Source organism: Nelumbo nucifera, chromosome 5 (genome assembly GCF_055504915.1).
Source record: "Nelumbo nucifera cultivar China Antique chromosome 5, China Antique-T2T, whole genome shotgun sequence".
NCBI lineage: Eukaryota > Viridiplantae > Streptophyta > Magnoliopsida > Proteales > Nelumbonaceae > Nelumbo > Nelumbo nucifera.
The window spans coordinates 20,871,693-20,892,129 of record NC_142653.1 but is presented as its reverse complement, the minus strand read 5'-3'; the positions used below and the strand labels follow the sequence as shown (position 1 = coordinate 20,892,129).

Genomic DNA, 20,437 nt, shown 5'->3' with positions numbered 1-20,437 from the left:
AAGTCTGCAACCGAAGTAGGATAAAAAGCGAAGCTCATTTTGAATCTCGTTCCCTCGAATGTATATTCTCCACCTCTCTTATGATCGTCGTGGCTTCCTCCCTCTATTTCCTTTCTTCTCTGAACTTAACAACATGAATTGAAGATTGAATGTCTACTTCAACAATTGCAACAAGAGCAAGTAAATAAGTAATCGTGCGACGACAATTCCAGGTACCGATTCGCTTTATCCACGGAGGCACACTACCCGAGATGCGTCTTTGAATCCAATATGCTGATTCAAAAGAGACCGGTCTCCATTTGCCTATCTTTTCTATCTCCCGACCTCCCCTCTCCTTCCGCCTCCCGAATCAAATTTAATTCCAGCATTCTTGGTTCTCGACTCATTTCTGCAGCTGACGATTCAACTCTAGGAAGACAAAGAACAAGAATCAACATTGGAGGTTCGTCATTTCTACTCTTTCTTTTTACTGCATTTCTATTGCTTGCTTCTTCGTTTCTTAGAGTTCATTGTTCGCGTTTGTTTTGGTGCCTTCTTGTCCCCCCCCCCTAGAGGTCTAGATGGGTTTTGATGGTGGAGTTGTTAACATTGGGAGAAAGAGTTTATACTTTAGTGTTAATAAATTATTTTGGGAGGCAGGGCTGCTTTTTTACTTGAAAACTTTAGATTCTTATGTATGATTGAAGCGAACTTGGGAGGATTCTGGTTGGAACAGGACATCGTGCACCTTGTGTTCAATCGAATAATATATTCCAGGTAAGTCGTGTAATGTCTTGTTTCCAGGTTTGTTTGATAAAGTTAATTGGTAGAGTATATTTTCCTCTAGGTGGGATTTAATGCTTTCCTTTGGGAGATATATGGTATTAGAAGCAGTTCTTTGCAAGATAAGTAGGTAGGGGGAGATGGGAAGAAAACCTGATCGGATGTGGTCTTGAACTGGGCTTTCTACCTTATTTTATGATTACTAATAGAGTTCTTTTGAGTGTTGGTTGCTAATTACAAAATAAATTATTATATATAATTGTAAGAGCCGCTTTTGCTGAATATTATATGGTCATTATATTCAAAGGTACGGATGAAATTAGATTTTTTCTGTAATAAATTCAGTTTTATTCTTCTAGATTTAAATGTATTAGCATTTATTTAATTATGCGTATATTTACGCGAACATTGTACATATAACATATGACATTTATTTGATGCTAATGCAATTAGTCATGGGTTTCAGGAACTAATCAATTCTATGCCAACTATATAACGGATAGTGCCAGTTTAGATGATAAGATGTCACAATCTCAGCATCTCATTCCTAGTGATGCCACTCAAGATCAATGTATTTGGTCATCCCCTGAAGGGTGCCATGAAATTGATATGGGAAAGCATATCTTTTGCAACAGATCTTTGAATATGAAGAATATCGTTGCAGTTGGGTTTGATATGGATTACACTTTAGCACAGTACATGCCTGAAACTTTTGAATCCCTTGCTTACAATGGCACAATCAGAAAGCTGGTTTATGATCTGGGATACCCTTCAGAGGTTTGTTTGATTTTCATCCATTGTTATCTTTTCGTGTATAACTGAATCTTTGTGATATGTTTCCTGCCTTCATTTGTTTCTTGGAAGATGTGTAAAATTACAAACTGATCTAGAGAGTAGCTTCCTCAAATGTTTGGATATTAAACCTTGAGACTTTTAGATTTCATCACAGAAACTATTATCTAACGGAGTCTATACAGGTTTAATCCACAACCAGTGGTCCTATATTAACGCTATGTTGTTGATTAATTCTTATCTATATAAGCTTTTCTGTGACAACTCATCTATGTGATGATGCTGAAATAATTACTCAATGCTTCCTGAATGTGGTAGTTTGATCTAATATATATGTACTTTTTTACCAATCCACCCCCAAGAAAAAGAATATATATGGAATTCCTAACTTTCATGAAAATCCTTTGTAGTTTTGAGTAGACACTGTTCTATTAGCACTTAGAAGCAACTAGAGAATCTTGTCTTGTTCTAGGATTTTACATAATGTTTGCTTGATGCAAGTTGTCTATCAAAATGTCCACCAGAAGTTCCATTCCTCCAGTTTCTATGACATTCATATTCTTTAATTCTAGATATTGAACCAAAACAACTTAGAGTCCTCCTGTTTTCACACAATTTTTAAATGTCAAATTTACTTCTCATGCCTTATTAATGAAGTGATTGATCCTTTTCTTTCTTTATATGTAAGCATTCCAAATTACTTTTTATCTAGTTGTAATGTAATACCATTTTGTTGGCTCTTATATTCTGAAGAAAAAGATATAGGGTTTGCTGACTGATATTACTTTGTGCAGTTACTGGAGTGGTCATTTGATTGGAAATACATGGTCAGGGGTTTGGTTCTTGATAAGAAGAGAGGCAACATATTAAAGGTTAGCTCTTAACTTTCTGATGCAATACAACAATAATAATAAAGAAAAAAAAATCAGATATAAGGTTTATTTGGTCAACTTTACTACCACCAACATTTACATTTGTCTGTATGCATCCCATTCTGTGGTTTTTTCAGTTTGAGATACTTGCCGAATTAATAGATGGTTTTTTCCCATTCTCTTCTTTAACCTATTGCTTTATATTCATTGAGTACAACTGTGATGTAATTCAACACTAATAACAAAGAAAACGTTCAGATGTAAAGCTTCTTTCACCATCTTTACCACCACCGACATTTACATTTAGCTGCATGCATCTTGTTCTGTGGTTTTTTCAGTTTCAGATACTTGTTGAATTAGTATGTTTTTTTCCCATTCTCTTGACTTTCATTTATTGCTTTATATTCAGTGAGTACAAGTGTTATTTTTTCCTTTCTTTCACAGATGGATCGACACAAATATGTGAAGGTAGCCTACCATGGCTTTAGAGAGATGTCTAAGGAAGACAAGATTGCAACTTATGGAAACACATTGTTACAGGATTCATTTGATGAGCCTGATTATGCTCTTATTGATACTCTTTTCTCACTGGCTGAAGCTTACCTATTTGCACAACTTGTTGACTTCAAGGATAATAATCCTGGAAACGTGCCAAATAATGCTGAGTATAAATACTACCCATTCCAAAATATTGCTGACTTCAAGGAGTTACTTTATGCATGGGCTTTATTTTTTATTATTTAAGCACAATTTTCACCCTGTCATTGTTATTGCACAGTAAACAGGGTACCAGTTTTTAAGTTGATCATTAATTAGGGTTTCTTTTTCAGCATCATATTAGAAATATTATTTCATTCTTTTTTTTTCACTTTTCTTCTTTGTTTACATGCTGTTTTACATTTTTCAAGCTACTCTCGACTGTACAAGGATGTTCGAGCTGCGGTTGACTTATGCCACCGCGATGGAACTTTGAAGCAAATGGTTGCAAAAGATCCTAAGAAGTAAGGACCATGTAGTTGGTTTTAGTTATTCTACCATATGGAAGCAAAAACTTGTAGTTGTTATCTAAGACATTGATATGAGCCTCTCATTAAATTTTTAACAAGTCTCTAAACATTCATATCATTTTGATCTCATTTTACTTTGATTGTGCATTTATTAGGTATATAAACGATGATCCTTCAATAGTTCCCATGCTTAAAATGCTTAGAGATTCTGGCCGTTCTACATTCCTGGTGACAAACAGGTATTGGTATCCTTCTGTCAATTCCTTGGAATATTTATTCATATTTTTATGTATAGTTATATGCTTATATTTTTACATGTAGCCATATAAAACATTTTGGTGCAAGCTTCATGCTTGATAAAGAATGCATTGATGCATTCTAATAGCAAGTGTTAGTTTTTTAAGTCCGGTGCTGACTTCACCAGTTAAAAAGGAGTGTAAGTTCATTCACAGTATGATTTAATTAGGTTTATCAAAGCACTTTAATGGGTTTCTGCTTTGTTCTTTACTTTTCCTTTTCATGAATGATAATCTTTTAACATCAATTGGTAACACTTCATTCCTGTAGTTTTTTTTATATGTATTTCTTATTGTCATACATTTCCTGTAAGAATTTTCTTTCCCTACTTTAAAGTTGTAAATGCCTGTACATTTTCTGTTCTTTATTTTCTTCTTGATAACATATATTAACTCCTTCTCCATTTTTTATAGTAAAATAAAATTTATTAAAGTAAAAACAAGAAGTGGTGTTAAGAAATCACCACAGTAAATATCACCCCACATCACAGAAATATTACAAGACCCGATCTCAATTTCAAAAAAAACAAAGTGTCCCAAGGAAGAAGAAAACAAGACCGTGCTACATAAATTTCCACTGAAATACCAAGACTAAGAAACGGCAAGCAGAGATACTCCGAATCATAAATTATACATTTTCAAACCCCTTCAAAATGGAAGAACAATGACATGAGGGATCCTACCCTTTTCAACATTTTCTTCTTATCCCAATTTCCAATATATGGTGAGAGAGAATAGGTTCTCTCCCTCTTGAGCTAGATATGGTTGGTGACCAAGCTTTGGAAGCATCCCTTGGTTGGATCACTTAATGGTACCCATCATAGGAGAACAGATTGAAAAATGACCCCATAGCCTATACGAACCAACATTTAAGGAGTGGTCGATGAATTGGGCATTGTTTAGACAAGGAATGGATTCATCAATTATTGTTTTCCTTCTTGAAATGAGGTGGCTCAATGCCAATATCCTAAGGATGACATCCAAAAGTAGAAAACAGAAACCCACTTATTTAGGCACTGGAGTTAGCCACATAAAACATGACAAATCATCCTCTTTCCTGTGGCTGTATCTTTTTGTTGGTTAAAAAGGAAGGAAGCCATTCAAGCCAGTATCACGTGGACACAGAAATGATAATCAGAATATAATGTCTCCGCAAACAGTACTAATTATTAAACAACAGTCAAAATTTTATCAAGAAAAATACCCCAACATTTCATGTTGTTTAAGTGAAATTGTGAAAGGTAAAATATAGGGTGTTTAAAAGCTAAAGGCTGACATACAAAGGCAACAAGAAAAACAAAAGGTGAAGTAAGTCTATATCTCTTTAAATTTCTAATCCAGGTCCTGGCAATCACCAAACTAGATCTACTCTGCTTACCACCCTCCTTGCTAGTGTGTTCATTTGCAGATCTAGGAAGCCATCTGAATGAGCATTTCGGATTCGATGCTAGACTATTCGTGATGCTGACTTGTAAGCAAGAGAAAAATCCATGGAAGAAGAAATCAAAAGTCTTTATATTCTTGCATCAATGGCAATCTCATAATGTTGTGTCATTCTAGTTTTGGTATTTTTGAGTTTTTAAGTTTTTTAATAGTTTGTTGATATCTCTGGATTAGTGCTTCTAAGTCTTCTAGATATTTATTATCTTGTAAAAGTTTAAATCACTATTTATGGTAATTTTGGCCTTACTATCTATAATAAATTAATAATCCCATAATTACTATTTATAGTAAAATATTGGTTTATTATTTTTAATAATCTGTGGTTCTTTAAATTAAGTTTGTTTCTCCCTATAGGTTACCTGGGTTTGTTTTAGTTATAGAGCAATTAAAAGTTGTTTTGGTATAGTTTTTGAGTCTTAACTGAAGTCTGTAAAGGGAGATCAATGCTCTAACGTTGAGTCCATTAATGAAATCATTGTAATTGAAGTTTAGAAGAGTTAGGTTAATGAATAAAAGTTTGGTTTAGTAAATTCTGCTAGCCAGATTTGTGTTGAAAATCTAGGAATTTGCTTCCTCTTTATTTTTTTTCTTTACTTCTTTGGATTGCTTGATTGAACTACTGTATCCACAATAGCTAAGATAATAAGTAAAGCTACTTTATTTCTTTTGCAGTTTATGGGACTATACACATGTTGTGATGAATTTTCTTTGTGGGCACCAAACTATGGATGGCAGTTCTCCTTGCAGTTATGATTGGCTTGAAAACTTTGATGTTGTTATTACTGGCAGGTTCTCTCCTTTACTTATGTAATTCTTTTTCCTTTTTCTTGTGTTTGTTGATCTCTAAAACAGTCTATCTACCTGGTAGTTTTGAATTTTTCTGAGGTCAATGGTATTCACGTTCTCATATTTTTTGTTTTTAAGTATTTGATATAATATTATTCTTCAAGTGCGTATGGATGGAACTTTTAAGTCTTAACTGATATCCAGCATACCTTTCATTTTTCTTTAGTTTTTCTGTTAGAGAAATTATGAAGTAGCACCCTGATACCGGTTAAAGCATTTGATTTTTCTTACCTTGTATCTATGCGGCTTCTTTTGTTGCATGATCACAATTGGTGGCACTTGAAAGTTTTTCTCAATAAATAGGATATTACATTTTCAGAGGACTGGGAATCCATTTTCTCAGCTTTATCATCGCATAGAATAGCTCCAAAAAAATACTGTTACTAATTATATATTTAGGCAATGGTCGGTAGAATTTTTTTTGAATGGTATGTAATTAATAGGAATTTTTGTTAACGAATAAAAAACTCCTAGAAAGTGCCATTATATTACATTTGGCAACATCATGTGCTAAATCAAGGCATATCGTTCATGTCAATGAATACATGCAGTTCTTGGTTCACAGTTTTTCATCACTTGATTGCTTTTAACAATAAAAAATCTGCTTATCATCTTATGGCCACAGTTCAAAGCCAAGCTTTTTCAATGAAGAAAACCGTGCAAACCTATTTGAGGTTGAACCTGAATCTGGGATGCTACTTAATACAGATAATGGCACTCCAATTCCTCAGGTTGGTATGGTAAATTCCATATTCTTCTTCCCTGTGTTCAGAATCCACATTAATTCTTATTTACGTTTCTCCTTATTTGTTCATCTGATTTTCTGCTACAAGATCGGTAACACTTCACAAACAGTACAATCAAAAGGGTCGAGGAAGGCTTGTAGAGTTTTCCAGGTATTTTCTCCATTGTTTTTATCCATCCAGTTGATAGCTGGCCAAACATTAATTTTAAAGTTGGATGATATGCTGGAAATCAAATATCTTTAGCTGTTATTGATGATGTTCTGGAACTTTCATTTTTCAGGGAGGGAGTGTTGCCCATCTGCATAAATTGATTTCCATTGAATCAAGTTCGCAGGTGCTGCATAACTTGTTCCAATGAATTTGTTTCATTTTTTTCTCTCTCCTTCATATGACTTGTTGCAATGACATTTGGTTGAAAAAGTGTTGTATGCAATTATCAACTCCCTATGAAGTATTGGTGAGGGTGCAGCAAGGGCTATCACTGTACATAAAAAGAGACTATACTGCTTGTATAGCTTGATGTATACATGCATTTAATATCAAAAGTTACTGAAAATAATATCATTGATTTATCATTAGTGCCATGTTTCATATTTACAGGGCCATCATTTTGAATTTTAGTTGACTTTATGTCTAACCTTGTAAAGTAGGCTAGTTTAAAAGCAGAGCTTCCTTTCTTTTTCATTTCTTGTCACATATGCTTACATGATATTGACTAGGTAAAAGTTGGAATGCTAATGAATAGCTTGTCCTAAAAGGGATAAAATAAACAGAGGCAACAAGAACAAATCACTAGAAACTGATGATAAGGCATTATTTGGCAAGTGGCTTTGGAGAATTGGTAAGTAGAGAGAGAAGGTTATGGAGGCAGATGATTTCAAGCAATATTTTTTCTCCTTTTTTGAGAAAGAGTAACAGAATTTCAAGAGAACAAGGATGCAGTTCCAAGATCAGGGATTGCTATGTGGCCATGGCTTGGAGGATAGCAGTCATCTGTTTCTCCATTGTCCTATCTCTGCTCAGATCTGGAACCACTATTTTTCAGCTCTGGGTCTTGCTTGGGTTTATGCCTGGTTCAGTGAAGGAGTTGTTGGGGTGCTGGGAGTTATAGGGCTGTCAACGCTTGCTAGCGGTCTGTGGGTGTCCATTCCAGCTGCTGTAATCAGTACTATTTGGGTAGAAAGAAATAAAAGGCTATTTCACAGTATCTCCAAAGATCCGAAAGAGCTGATTGCCTTCTCCTTTGGAAAAATTGATCTCTTGGGTCTTGGTTGTAAAGGGAATTCAGGTTTCTCAGCTAGGGGCTAGGCTGAATTCTAGGAACTTCTGGTAATTGTAATGTTGTTTTGTTCTGACTGATCCTCTTCCAAGTAGTGTTCCTTGGCGGGATCCTATTGTACTTTTATTGCTAAATTAATAACAGGGTAAATTACAAATAGGTACCTTGTACTTTGGGGGTAGTGACAGATAGGTACCCCAAACTTTCAATTGCAACACTTGAGTACCCTAAACTCTTAAATATAGACACTTGGGTCAATTTGTTAGTATTCCGTCAGTTAAAGACTACATAATGTCAAAAGTACCCTTCTTGTGTATTTTTGAGATCATTTACAGAGTAAAATCGTCACTGAATCTGTTATTTGCTGTCCATGTGAGAACATCATCGTGGGGAGACGGTTGATTACCTGAGAATGATCTCAGAAATACATGAGAAGGGCATTTTTGACATTATGTAATGTTTAACTGACGGAATAGTAATGGATGGACCCAAGTGTCTATTTTTGAGAGTTCAGTGTACTAAAGTGTTGCAATTGAAAGTTTAAGGTACCTATCTGTCACTACCCCCAAAGTACAAGGTACCTATCTGTAATTTACCCTTCATAGAATTACCTTACATTTTCTCAAAAAAAAAGAAAAAAAATCAAGAGAACAGGAACTGATTTGTTGGGCGTTTAGTGGTCCATTAGGTATTACAGACTCAACAAAGGCTGAAGTGATGGCAGCCCTCACTGGTATCAGAATCATAAAAAACCTAGGCATTCAGAAAATATCCATAATAGGAGATTCAGCCAATACCATCAAATGGCTGAAAGAGAAGGAGGGGGGCCCATGGAGGTTGAGTCGTTATCTGTCAGAGGCAAGAGACACCCTGGAACATTTGAATGTTATTCTGAAGTGGATCCCGAGGGAGATGAATCATATTGCTGATGGATTAGCTAAATTGGGAGCGAACCTAAAAAATTTATACAGCAACAAGCTTCCCCCCTTGTAATTTTGTATTTCTGCTGTTTTCTCTTTTAGTACACCTACTCATGTACTTCTTATCTTTATCAATGAAATCTGGTTAACTTTTTCTCAAAAAAAAAAAAAAACAAACTTTCATATGGCTTTGGATCCAAGCTTTGGGTCATGAATTTTTATTAGTTGAATTTTCATATGGCTTGGGTTTCTGGAGAAGTAATTAACTCTAGAGATGATTTTTCGAAGCAAATTCCCTATAAACCAAGTAACTGTAATCAAATTTATTTTTTGTAAGGATTGTTGGGTTGGAGATACAGTGACAAGAGATTTCTGTTCAATCAATAATTCAAGACACTAACCAGAAATTATTACAATCTGGTGTACTTGTATGGATTCCCCAATTATTGTGTTGTCTCAATGATTTGGAAGCATACTCCTTAATATCCCCTCTTGAGAATCTACAGCATCGGTGCATACAGGCAGGGGAAGAGGGTAAAGAATTTGGAAATTCAACCCACAAGGTATATTCACCATTGGATCATTCTATGATTTCCTATTTGGTCCCTTGGCTAAGCCTTCCCTTGGAGGTGGCTTTGATAGGACCATATCCCCTCCAAAGTCTTTTTCTTCATGTAGACAGTGATTCTTGACAAGATCCTCATGATTAACCATTTAACCTCAAGGTTTGGACATATAAAGTTGCTTCAGCCTTTTATTTGTACTTTTCAGAACTCAATACAGTTAATCCAGTGGTTAAAAGCATCTGTGTGGTGGAAGGGTGCATACCTGAAACTTTGGAAGCTTTCCTCAAAAGCTGGAAGGTAAAAGGCTTGAGTAGAGAAGGGGCTATATTATGGAAGGTAGCTCCTCTTGCAGTGATATTGGAGCATATGGACTGAAAGAAATTCAAGGATTTTTCATAATATGGAGAGATGGTGGACATCTTGGGTTAGTGTGCACAAGTTTTTCATGGGGAAGCATAGTGACTCTTTTTTTGACAAAAGTTCTCTTTGTGTATATTCTTTGGGTGTATTGTCTGTATATTCACAGTGTGTAGGTCCTTGGTGTACATGGGCCTGCTATATTTACTCCCTTTGTTTCTTGAACGGATATGCTTAATTTTCAAACAAAAAAAAAGGATTACATAAGCTACTTAATCCTTATAAACTTGATTTGCATGGCCATGCCTAATTTTATTTTTTTTCGCATCCTTTTTTTTGTTGGAGGGTAGGGGAGGGGAGGAGCTTATTGTAGAATCAAATCAATATTCAGTCCTGCAATCAATTTTTATTTCTTTGTCACTGTTAAGTCTTCTTCCCATGAACCCCATGTCTAAAATGTTTCTATTTACATGGACTAGGTTCTTTATGTTGGAGATCACATATATGGAGATATCTTACGCAGCAAAAAAGTTCTAGGTACAGTTTTTCTTTTATTGGCTTTTCTAGTCTTGATAGCCTATGAATTGACTATAACCTTTCTAACCAATGTTATCAGGCTCAGACCAATGGTTGGGCCATCAGAACCAGGTACCAGCAGCCAAAATGGTTTTTGGCTATCTGGTTCTTAGAAATGTTGACTTGGTCAAGCCTACCTCAAATACATCCATTAATATCTGTTCTAACCTATAATATTTTTCATTATTAGCTTATTTTGATATAATCTAACTTCAAAAGATGATCTGGAACTTGAACTGGTGACCAAATTGTATTTTTTTTTTGTCTGGTCTAAGTCTGCTAACATTGCTTATAATTTCTAACGATGGGCATTCTTTCATCATCATCATCCATGCCTTATCCCAAGTAGTCATGATATTCAAAAATATTTAAGTATAACTTGTTTAATATGAATTACTACCAGTTTTTTAATGTGTTTGAATTGTATATATATATATATATATACACACATACAGAGAGAGAGAGAAAGGTAAAGTATAAGGTATTGTATTAATATTAAAGTGTGATCCTCTGTACAATGAGACGTTGTACAGTATAGCTTACTAGGGACCCCCAAAAAGTCCACCCTCAAAAAAGAAGAAAACATATCATCCTTAAATACATTGTGAACAGAAAGTCAACTCTTCAATTCTTCTACTGCCGTATTGATCACTCCTGCCTCAGAAATTGGCTTCTGTTTGAAGATTCTTCTAGCCCTCTCATGCCATAAGGCCCAAGTAATTGCTTCTTGGACAGTTGCCCAGCAAACTTTTCCTTTTCTGGACATACCCGAGACTTGCCAAACAAAGTACTGAAAGAGCAATGAAGGAACAGGTGACTCAACCATTCTGTAACAAAGCACACAGGGCCCATCTGAGAAATTGTAATTAAATATTATGACTAGTATTATATATATATATATATATTTGATCGGTAAACAATAAAATGACTGATCATTATATTGGTAAGGCATTAGAAAGATCATGATAAATTTCTAATACAATTTCAGGGGGTTCATCTTTCATTTTTGTTATCAAGAAATAGGAAATACATTTTGTCTGTGATTCCATGGTTTGAATCATCAATTTCCACATCAGGACCCATGATCATGAGACACTGGCAAAAGTTCTAGTGCTAGCTGCCAACTTGAAGATTACCTAGTTAATGTTTTGAAGATTAAGAAAAAAGCTTAAGTCATCCCATTTGGTGGATGCATAATATTTCATGTAGACGATACCATATAGTTGGGCCAAGGCATAGATGACGATGATGATGATATTTTTTGTGCTATTTATTTTCTGTTTTGAGGGAAGAGGCATCCCTTTATATTCATTTATGATTTCCTTAAACAGTTGTGGTTTGTTTCTCATTTCATTTTTCCCTAACAGGTTGGAGAACAATGCTTGTTGTTCCAGAGCTGGAGAGGGAGGTTGAACTCCTTTCACAGTCAAGGGAGACTCACAAGGTATTAATAACTTCAAGGTTTCATTAGCAAGTACCCAAAGTTAATCCATAACACGAAAATGATATCAATTACTTTCAAAGCTGGCAATTTGTTACATTATCAAATCCTTCTTTAGTTAATCACCTATTTGTGTATGTATTTCTTATAGTAAAATAAATATAAGTAATGGATGGTAAAGAATTGATTTAACATGGTTATACCATGTTTAAGAAAGAGATGAGTGCTTTTTAGGATAAAGTTTTGAAGGTGTTCAGGTATGGGAAAATCCAGTAGTAAGCTTGCTTTTACTATAATTTACTATAACTGTAAGGTAGGCTGAGCCCATTACTTAAGTTTAATGAGTTTTTTTCCTCTTTGCAGCAACTTCAATTGTTGAGGAAAGAACGTGATCTTGTCGAAAACAAAATACATCACCTTAAGTGGTCTCTCGAGTAAGCATTACAATCTGTTCTACATTTTGTTCTCTCATGTCATTGGTATCAAATTTGATCTGATCATGCTTCACTTGGTGAACACCTACCACATGGGCATTGAAGTAGGTTTTTTTTAATGGAAATTCCCGAAGGGAAATTCAAGATGATAAAATATGTTAGAAAACTATGGATCACATCGATATTGTAGTAAATATTTCTAACACTAATAAAAGATTTAGGGTTATCCACAAGTTTCAGCCCTAAAATAAAATAAAAATTACTAAAATTTACAGCAAGAGCTTGTTTTGAGACCTATTTCACAGATCCTAACCAATGATTATTTAAAGAATCAACCTGATGAACTGAACCAGTCAGAGGCAGCTCAATAATGAATTCAAGGTCGCAAAGCAGGATACTCCATCTGTTTTATGTCTCCGACCATAAAGTGGATGTATACAAACTATCCTGACACTTCTTGTATATATTCATTCTTTTGTTACAATTAATAAAAGTTAAAACTTTCCAATAAAAAAAGATCAAGACCTTGTATTCAGATTTCTGAGACCAAGTCAATCAAGAAAGTCACTTGAATTTCAAGAAACTCGATTAATAAATAAAGAAGAATAAACCAACATTATTTCTGGGTCAAGATCTACTTTGCACTTGAATCATCCAATCGGAGTCACACCAAAGAGAAATGAGTAAGCAAATATGCTGGAATACATATATACATGCAAAAGAACTTCCTACTTTGGTTCAAATATTATAATGGAAGATAAGAAAGTAAAAGATCCTGATAATTTAAAGCTTGATAGATTTATTTGGACCCAAGGGAGAAGCTGGTTATTCAGGCTCAACCAGCCCCTAATTGATTCAAGATTCAAGGATAATTTTGGAATGCTGTAGCCACACCTGGAAAAAAGTCATTATAGTGCAGCAACACCCTGTTTGGAGCCATCACAGCCCTATCCAGATCTGCAGGTTGATTCCCATAATTGTTCCTTTGTTTTCTGATAGTAGTTTTTCTTACTTCAGATCTTTCATTTTTGTATTCAGATTCAAGGATGTGAGTGTTGATGAAAAGCAAAAGCTATCCTCTGAACTTGAGGAATTGGAGGTCAGCCACATTGAGCTTTCTTTTTTTTATTATGCTTCTTTTCTAGAAGAATTTCATGTGGATGTGTGTGTGTGTATGTGATTCTTTGAGTATCTTAAAATCAGAATGTGGAAACTACTTTCTTTCCCAGTGAAGTCATTACTATGATTTTATGACTTTTACTAGAAGGTACATCTATGTTCTCTTATCAATTCTTTCATCTCTCTCATTATGTGCCTATACTGCTAAGTCCCCAAACTAATATTCATGAGCCATCCCACCATCATCCCGGAGTCACCTTCTACTGTCATGTCTCTGTAATTAAAAGTTCTTCAGTCCCAAACCTTGGAGTACCACCTTCAGTTCGCTCCAGTCCTGAGGACAAGGCCAAAATATCACCTTCCCTATTTCTGAACACTCCATCAATGCTAGTAGGTACTAGGTTGCCAAGGATGCAACAGCAACATTCAATGTTTATCTTAATGGGAAAATCCATTGGTAATCTCTTTCAGGGTGTGCATTTTAGGCATTTCAGTGACCATTGGGAGAATTTTCTGTGGGTCAACGATGATTTGAAATAATGTTTCCTTTTTTGTAGTCTTTTCTGTTTGCCTTGTAGCTGTTGAGGGAACCTCTCCCTCATCAGCATGTTTCCTTTAAGCTTTTAATGAAATCTTCACCACTTTTCAACAAAAAAAAGAAAACATCCCATATGGGTTGAAAGCCCCCAAATTAATTCTGTTCTATCTACCCTCGATGCAGCATCTCTAGTTGTGAGACCATCACCCTGCACAGTGTTATTGGAGGATAGAGCCATTATATTTTTGGGGCTCTCTTTCCCTCCCTCATCCTTTTAATTTCTTTCCCTTCCTCCCTCTGCTTCCCCTCTTAGGTTGTTTTCTTATTATCAGAAAGGAACAAGAAATTAAAATTGCTTTGGCTTACCCAATTATTTATATGACTTTTTTAATTATTGTGATTGTTAGTCTCAAAGAGAGCAAGTTCGTCTTCATCATCAACAGGTTCAGCGAAGTTTTCACCAACAGGTAACTAATCTTTATTTAAACCATGAAAATCTTTTGCATCATTAAGGAACTTGGTTTTATCTGTCACTGACAATATAGCTGTGATGTTATATTTCAATGTGAAGAAAATTGGTCACCCAATATCAATATTCTTTTGAGAAATGCATCTATTTTAAATGAATCATGAGACTTGTTGCAGTATTTGAGCATACTTTACAATCAGGTTGAGAAATCATTGCATGGTTTATGTTGTTGACCTCGCTAAACTTTTTATTTGCCTTCTTAACAAATAAAGATCCTAATGCTACTGGGATTATGAATTAATGTATGACTTCTGCTTTCTTCTTTCCATTAGGAATAATGATATCCATAAGGGAAGAGGTTTCTAATGTGGATAACTGATGGATTCAAAATATGTGACAACCCCGGCAGGACTTATTTGTTCAAGATAGAAATATTCCCTTGAGCAATTTGTTTTATACAAAGTTACAAGTCATGCTTAGGGTAACAAGTTAGAAAGCAGATAGAGGTTAATAATTTTATCAGAAGATACTGAACAAATTCAAGTCCAATTTAAAATGAGGTAGAGATATTTAATGTGAGGTAAGGAAAAAAACAAAATCTGAACACCAATCTCATAATGAAATAGTCTCGGCTTGATAAAGCATACCACATCCATCCAGTTTATGCACATAAAATTGCACCTTTATAATATAGTTTCAAAGTGAATATAAATTGTCAATAGGATTGGTGCTTTAGCATTCATCATAATACTCATTGAACCCTTGGGTTGTCAAAGACAGGTACCTCTAAGTCTAGAAAAGTCTAAATTCATCTGCAAGCACTCTGTAATGTATTTCTTGTACTTAGTCAACTAGTTTGTATGAACAAATGCAACCACGATAAGTTATTTGCATGAAGAGGCTCTTCCTGCACTAATGTTAAAGCTAATACCTAGCTCTTATTTTATACCCATTGTTAACATTTTGCTTTGCTTTTTAACAGATAATTTTATTTTATTTTGTGATAACTAATGGAAATTTTAAGCGCAAAAGGGGGGGGGGAGGAGGAGAGAAGCACAGAAGAATGATTTTGCGATAGTCCTCTATTAGAAAAGAATCTCTACACACATGCAATTTCTATACTGTTCTAAAACCTAATGCATCCCAAGCTTTCAAAATCAGTGAATGTAAGAGTCTGCATCCACAATCCTCTTATCATAAAAAGCTCTTTTCTTTATTTCCTTCCAATGTCCCTAGCAAACTGAAAATAGATGAACAACTTTCCCCTTGTGTGTGACTCATGATGGGAACAATTCTAACACCTAACAGAACCCTTGGGTTTCTTAACTGTAATGGCATTCTTATTTGAGTGTTGCCAGCACCAATATTAAATCAATAACTTCCAAAGATATCCTAATATCAGGCCTAAACATTTTTTTGGTTATTGCAATACTATTTGTTAGAGGCCTTAATATTTAACGCCACCTTGGATTTGAGTTTGCCACAAAACAATTCCAACACTTCAAAGATGAATTATAGAAACCAAAAGCTCACTAAATAACAACCATTCAAACAATCATCAAGTTCTCAAATTGTATCTAATGAAACCTTCTCAAGACTACTACCATCTTTGAGAAGTGAAGTCTTCATCTATATTAGTATCACAGTTATTGATGATGTGTTTCAGTTCCACAAGGTTTGGGGACAACTCATGAAGACGGGCTACCAGAATTCTCGCTTTGCACATCAGGTCAGTCTCCTTTTTAAGATTCAAGTCACGAACTGAGCTTGCTTCACATGGTAGTTAAAAGATGCAATATTTTTTAATATTACCCAACTGTTTTTTTTCTTCTGTTTGACATTTTTTGTCTTGGGCTTACTCTGTTCTTTTTGTTGGGACAGTCCTCTCTTTCTAACCGTGACCAGGATAAGGATTTACCAATTCACATCTTTTCCTGTTTTCTACAATTAATACAATTTTACGTTTCTGTATTTCTTGGTGTTCAAAATAACAAGGGTTCTGTTCCTTCATACATTTGTTTACTCATATTCGTCAACTTTATACACAGACACATGGTCTCTGTTTTGCCCTTTTGCATTAACAGAACAGAGATCCATCTCCTAGTTTTTTCATAGGCTATGAAATGCTTGTTATTTTAGTTATACTTTTAATGTTTGCTTCTTTCATATTAGTTCACTTCAATGTTTTCTAGTTTTCATACCAACTAGAGAAACAAGCTTAAAATCAAGCAGAAATTAAAAAAAAAAATTATTGCCTAGTGACATTCATTGATCATTTCCATAATTTATGTATTCTGTGTAGGTGGAAAGATTTGCTTGCCTATACAGCAGCCAGGTGACCAACTTGAGCTTATACTCACCGGACAAATACTACAGACCTAGTGAAGATTTCATGCCACATGAATTCGACATTCTTACTGTGTGAACAACCTAGTTCAATTAAAGGGAGAGATTGGACAATCATTTTAAGGGGGCGCTCTTTTTTTGGATTTTGAGAGGGGGGAAAGTTGGTCAATGGGATTTTGGTTCCCATTGACCAAGAATCCCATGTTCTTTTTTCGGATTTATGTAGGGACCAGGGAATGTTTATTTTCCTGGGTATCTCCTAAGTGGGTAAATAATTTTCCCACCTATGGAGGAAAGTTGCCAACACTTGAATGGGACAAAAATGCCCCTTTTAATAATGAAATGTTATGGATAAAATGGTCATTGCCTTATTTACATGAGAAATAAAAGAACATGGGTAAATGCACTTACCCGGGTAAGTGTTTTCCTGGAAAAACTTACCCAGGTAACTACATTTACCCGGGTAAATAACTTGCAAAAGTGAACAAGGCCTAAGAATTGTCATCAGTCATGCAATGTATATTTTTTTTTTGGTAAATGTCATGCAATGTATGTTTTCTCACGTTGTTCCATATCAATGTATCCCACACAGCTAAACTCCTATTAATCAAAATGCTAAGAAAAAGAAATGTATACACCTGGTTTTACATGAATACTGGTTGCACGCGTATACCCTTCTCAGATCAGCATTTGTTATATTTTTGGTGAAATTCCATTTTATCCCTTGTAGTGTACCTGCCAAGAAAGAAAAACTTTTTTTCTTATTTTTTGAGCCAGCAGATTTTCACATAAGTCCGACCGTCCACTTCTTCATATTTCATTTTACTCTGCTGCACCAACAATATCTTTGTTCTGACACTCGTCAAAAAACCGGTTGATTTAAGATCAAAATCTGCAGACATGTTAAAAAATAGATAAGAGATGCCGAAGGATTCAAAATTTCAGATGTTTTCTATTTTTAAATTGATTTATAGTTATTTTTTGTGCTTGTGTGCCAATATGATAAGTAACAAATTGAGATATAGATCTATGAAAGGGTATATACTTTTACGAGTTGAATTATTCAATTTCTATGCGTGATTCAATAGTAGGATGTGGACTCTAAACAGGAAAGGCTGGGGCGGGGATCATATTTCCCATCCCTGACATTCTCTGGCTACAGATAAAAGTTGTCCTCCATCCCCGATCCTTAATGGGGATGGGTTCTCTGTATGGACCCGAATCCTCGAAATTTTTTTAGATAACAATGTTTTTTGAAAAATAAATTTACTTAAAATAAATAAAAATTTTAAAATATAAATAATATAATATACATAATAATATATATAATTGGGGTCGGGGTAGAGGTGTAAAGTGGGCTGTGCTGGGCCGGCACGACACGAATCGTAGTCGGCTTGCGCAAAGTGTGGGCCATGTCGTGTTGGCCCGTAGGCCATCATGGGTCGTGCCACCATCCCCGGTGAAAATTTTGGGGGTCAGCCTAGCACGGCCCACGGCCCAAGCCCGCATGACTTGTGTTGTGCCGTGGGCCGAGTTGGCTCGTGGGCCAAGTCTTGGCCCAAGTCGGGCCATGGACCGGGTCAAAGCTATTTTTGCCTATTTATTTAAAAAAATTGAAAAAAAAATTAAAATTTTGATGTACACAATTGTTTATATATACAATAAATAAATAAATTAGTATAATAAAATTGAAAAAAAGTTTTTTTTAATATATTATTATATAATTATAATTTATATAATATTATATATATATATAAATATATAAAATTTATAAATATTATGTATATATATAAATATATAAATATTATGTATATATATAATATAAATAATATATACGGGTCGGGCCGCGGGTTGGGCCATGCCGGCACATGGGCCGCACGGCCCGCTTGATCGTGTTGTGTCGTGCCAGCTCATAGACTTCAAACCCCAGGCTCAGCCATGCTAGGCCTGGCACGACCCGTGGGCTATCGTGCCATGCTATGCCGGGCCGCGGACAGTCCGACCCGATTTACACCTAGGTCGGGGTGGGGCAGGGACCTCAATCCCCATATCTGACCCCAATCGAGGATTTTAATTAATCCCCGCCCTTACCTTGCCAAAGTAATCTCCATTCCCAACTCCATCAGGTCGGGAAGTCAGGTCCCCGTCGGAGGTGGGGAAAATTGCCATCCCTAACTCTAAATTGTCCTCCAAATTTTTTTTTTCTTTTTTTGGTGTTAGCTAATAGATTCCCCTCAAAATGTTTCTTAACGCTGAGAGGGGTGAATGTGAAAGAGGAATGCTGTCTAAGCATCGAGGACAGCGATCACATTTTCATTAATTGTGATTATGCTAGGCAGGTTTGAAGCCTCCTCATTGGGTAGATTTGAGACCCATAAATGAAGGAGAAAATGTAAAAGCTTGGTGGGAGAAAACCTAATCAAGCTCTCATCTTAAGAACAAGAGGATCATGGAGTTTCTAGCATTTTCTATTATGGAGATTATGGATGAATAGAAATGGGAAGGTGTTTAAGAATACCATCTTTCCCCCTGCTGTCCTGCTTAGCAAAGTGGCTGGATAGAATTTATTAATCTCACAAGTCCTGACAAAAAGGATATCATATGAGAACCCAGAGCATTTGGGTGTGGTGGTAAGTTCCAAATGATTCATTTGTTAAGGTAAATTTTGATGCCTCAAGGAAAAGGAAAAGTGATGGATAGAAAGTTGTTGGGTGTATTGTGAGAAATGAAAAAGGGGGAGATATTGGCTAGTAGATATAAACAAGTGTGTCAGTATTCTATTAATATTGCTTAAGTTTGGGCTGCACTTGAAGCTCATGACATTGCTACAATTTAAACGTCCAACATTCTCACATCCTTAGAGAAGTGAACCAAGCTGCTTACTAGTTGGGAAATGTTGATGTTGGTCATGGGGGAGGGCTACCCCACCCGGGTTGTGTATCTGGCATTGGTTTATTTTCCTTTCTTTATTTGTTTTTCTTTCCTTATTATCAGAAAAAAAAAGTGCTTTGGATCAGCTGAATCAAATTTAGTTGAATCTTCAGCTTATCCCTCCCTAACGGGCCTCATATTTCGGATCTCTCGTACACTTAACGGATCGGCTTCATATGTGCCCCTATCTGAATATGATCCAATCCATTTTCAACCAACCCTACATGGAAGACTGCCTGAGATGCCATCCAAGGGTTACAAGTAATGGGTCCCACTGACTGAGTAAGGACACAAAAACTAAACCACGCTCCTCATTGGCCCACTCCAGATCTCGTATACTTTCATTAAATCAGACGTTACATTAACAAATGTATTCTTTTGTAGCTGTTTTATGTTTAAGGTTAAATACTTAAAAGTACTTCTATGCTTAGTAAATAAACAATAACGTATCATATCGTTTGAAGAATTATTTAGAATACCCTTTTAATTTTACAATTGACATTGCCGTTAAATATTAACTAAAAGGGTGAAATGTCAAATTTGTCCTATATTATTCCTCAATTTTCAAAATAAAACACAACTGATGGAACAAATAATAGCAACACAATGAAAAACAAACAATAACAAACCCTGATTTTATGTGCAGTTTTTCTTTCATTTCTTGGTGTATAATTTCCAATTTGCACATTTCAAGAGT

General features: G+C 35.4%; 1 protein-coding gene across 2 annotated transcripts; it reads left to right on the top strand.

Annotated features, from left to right (window-relative positions):
* The first annotated feature begins 50 nt into the window (after window positions 1-50).
* LOC104595690 (uncharacterized) lies at window positions 51-17,166 on the top strand. 2 transcript variants are annotated; one of them, XM_010256544.3, is made up of 18 exons: window positions 74-212; window positions 395-442; window positions 1,229-1,539; window positions 2,349-2,426; window positions 2,871-3,091; window positions 3,335-3,427; window positions 3,589-3,672; window positions 5,845-5,961; window positions 6,644-6,749; window positions 6,852-6,914; window positions 7,045-7,098; window positions 10,366-10,423; window positions 11,830-11,906; window positions 12,267-12,337; window positions 13,376-13,436; window positions 14,402-14,461; window positions 16,130-16,192; window positions 16,766-17,166. In XM_010256544.3, exons 3-18 carry the CDS (start codon window positions 1,285-1,287, stop codon window positions 16,886-16,888), a joined length of 1,584 nt encoding a protein of 527 aa, XP_010254846.1. In that variant the 5' UTR covers window positions 74-212; window positions 395-442; window positions 1,229-1,284; the 3' UTR covers window positions 16,889-17,166. The 2 variants fall into 2 exon arrangements, with proteins under 2 accessions (XP_010254845.1, XP_010254846.1); XM_010256543.3 differs by having other exon boundaries at window positions 51-442.
* The last annotated feature ends 3,271 nt before the right edge of the window (window positions 17,167-20,437 follow it).

Coding starts and splice junctions, on each gene's coding strand:
- LOC104595690 (XM_010256543.3), top strand. CDS start 271: ATGCTGATTCAAAAGAGACCGGTCTCCATTTGCCTATCTTTTCTATCT. Junction 443..1,228: donor AACAAGAATCAACATTGGAG/GTTCGTCATTTC, acceptor CATGGGTTTCAG/GAACTAATCAATTCTATGCC. Junction 6,750..6,851: donor ATGGCACTCCAATTCCTCAG/GTTGGTATGGTA, acceptor TTCTGCTACAAG/ATCGGTAACACTTCACAAAC.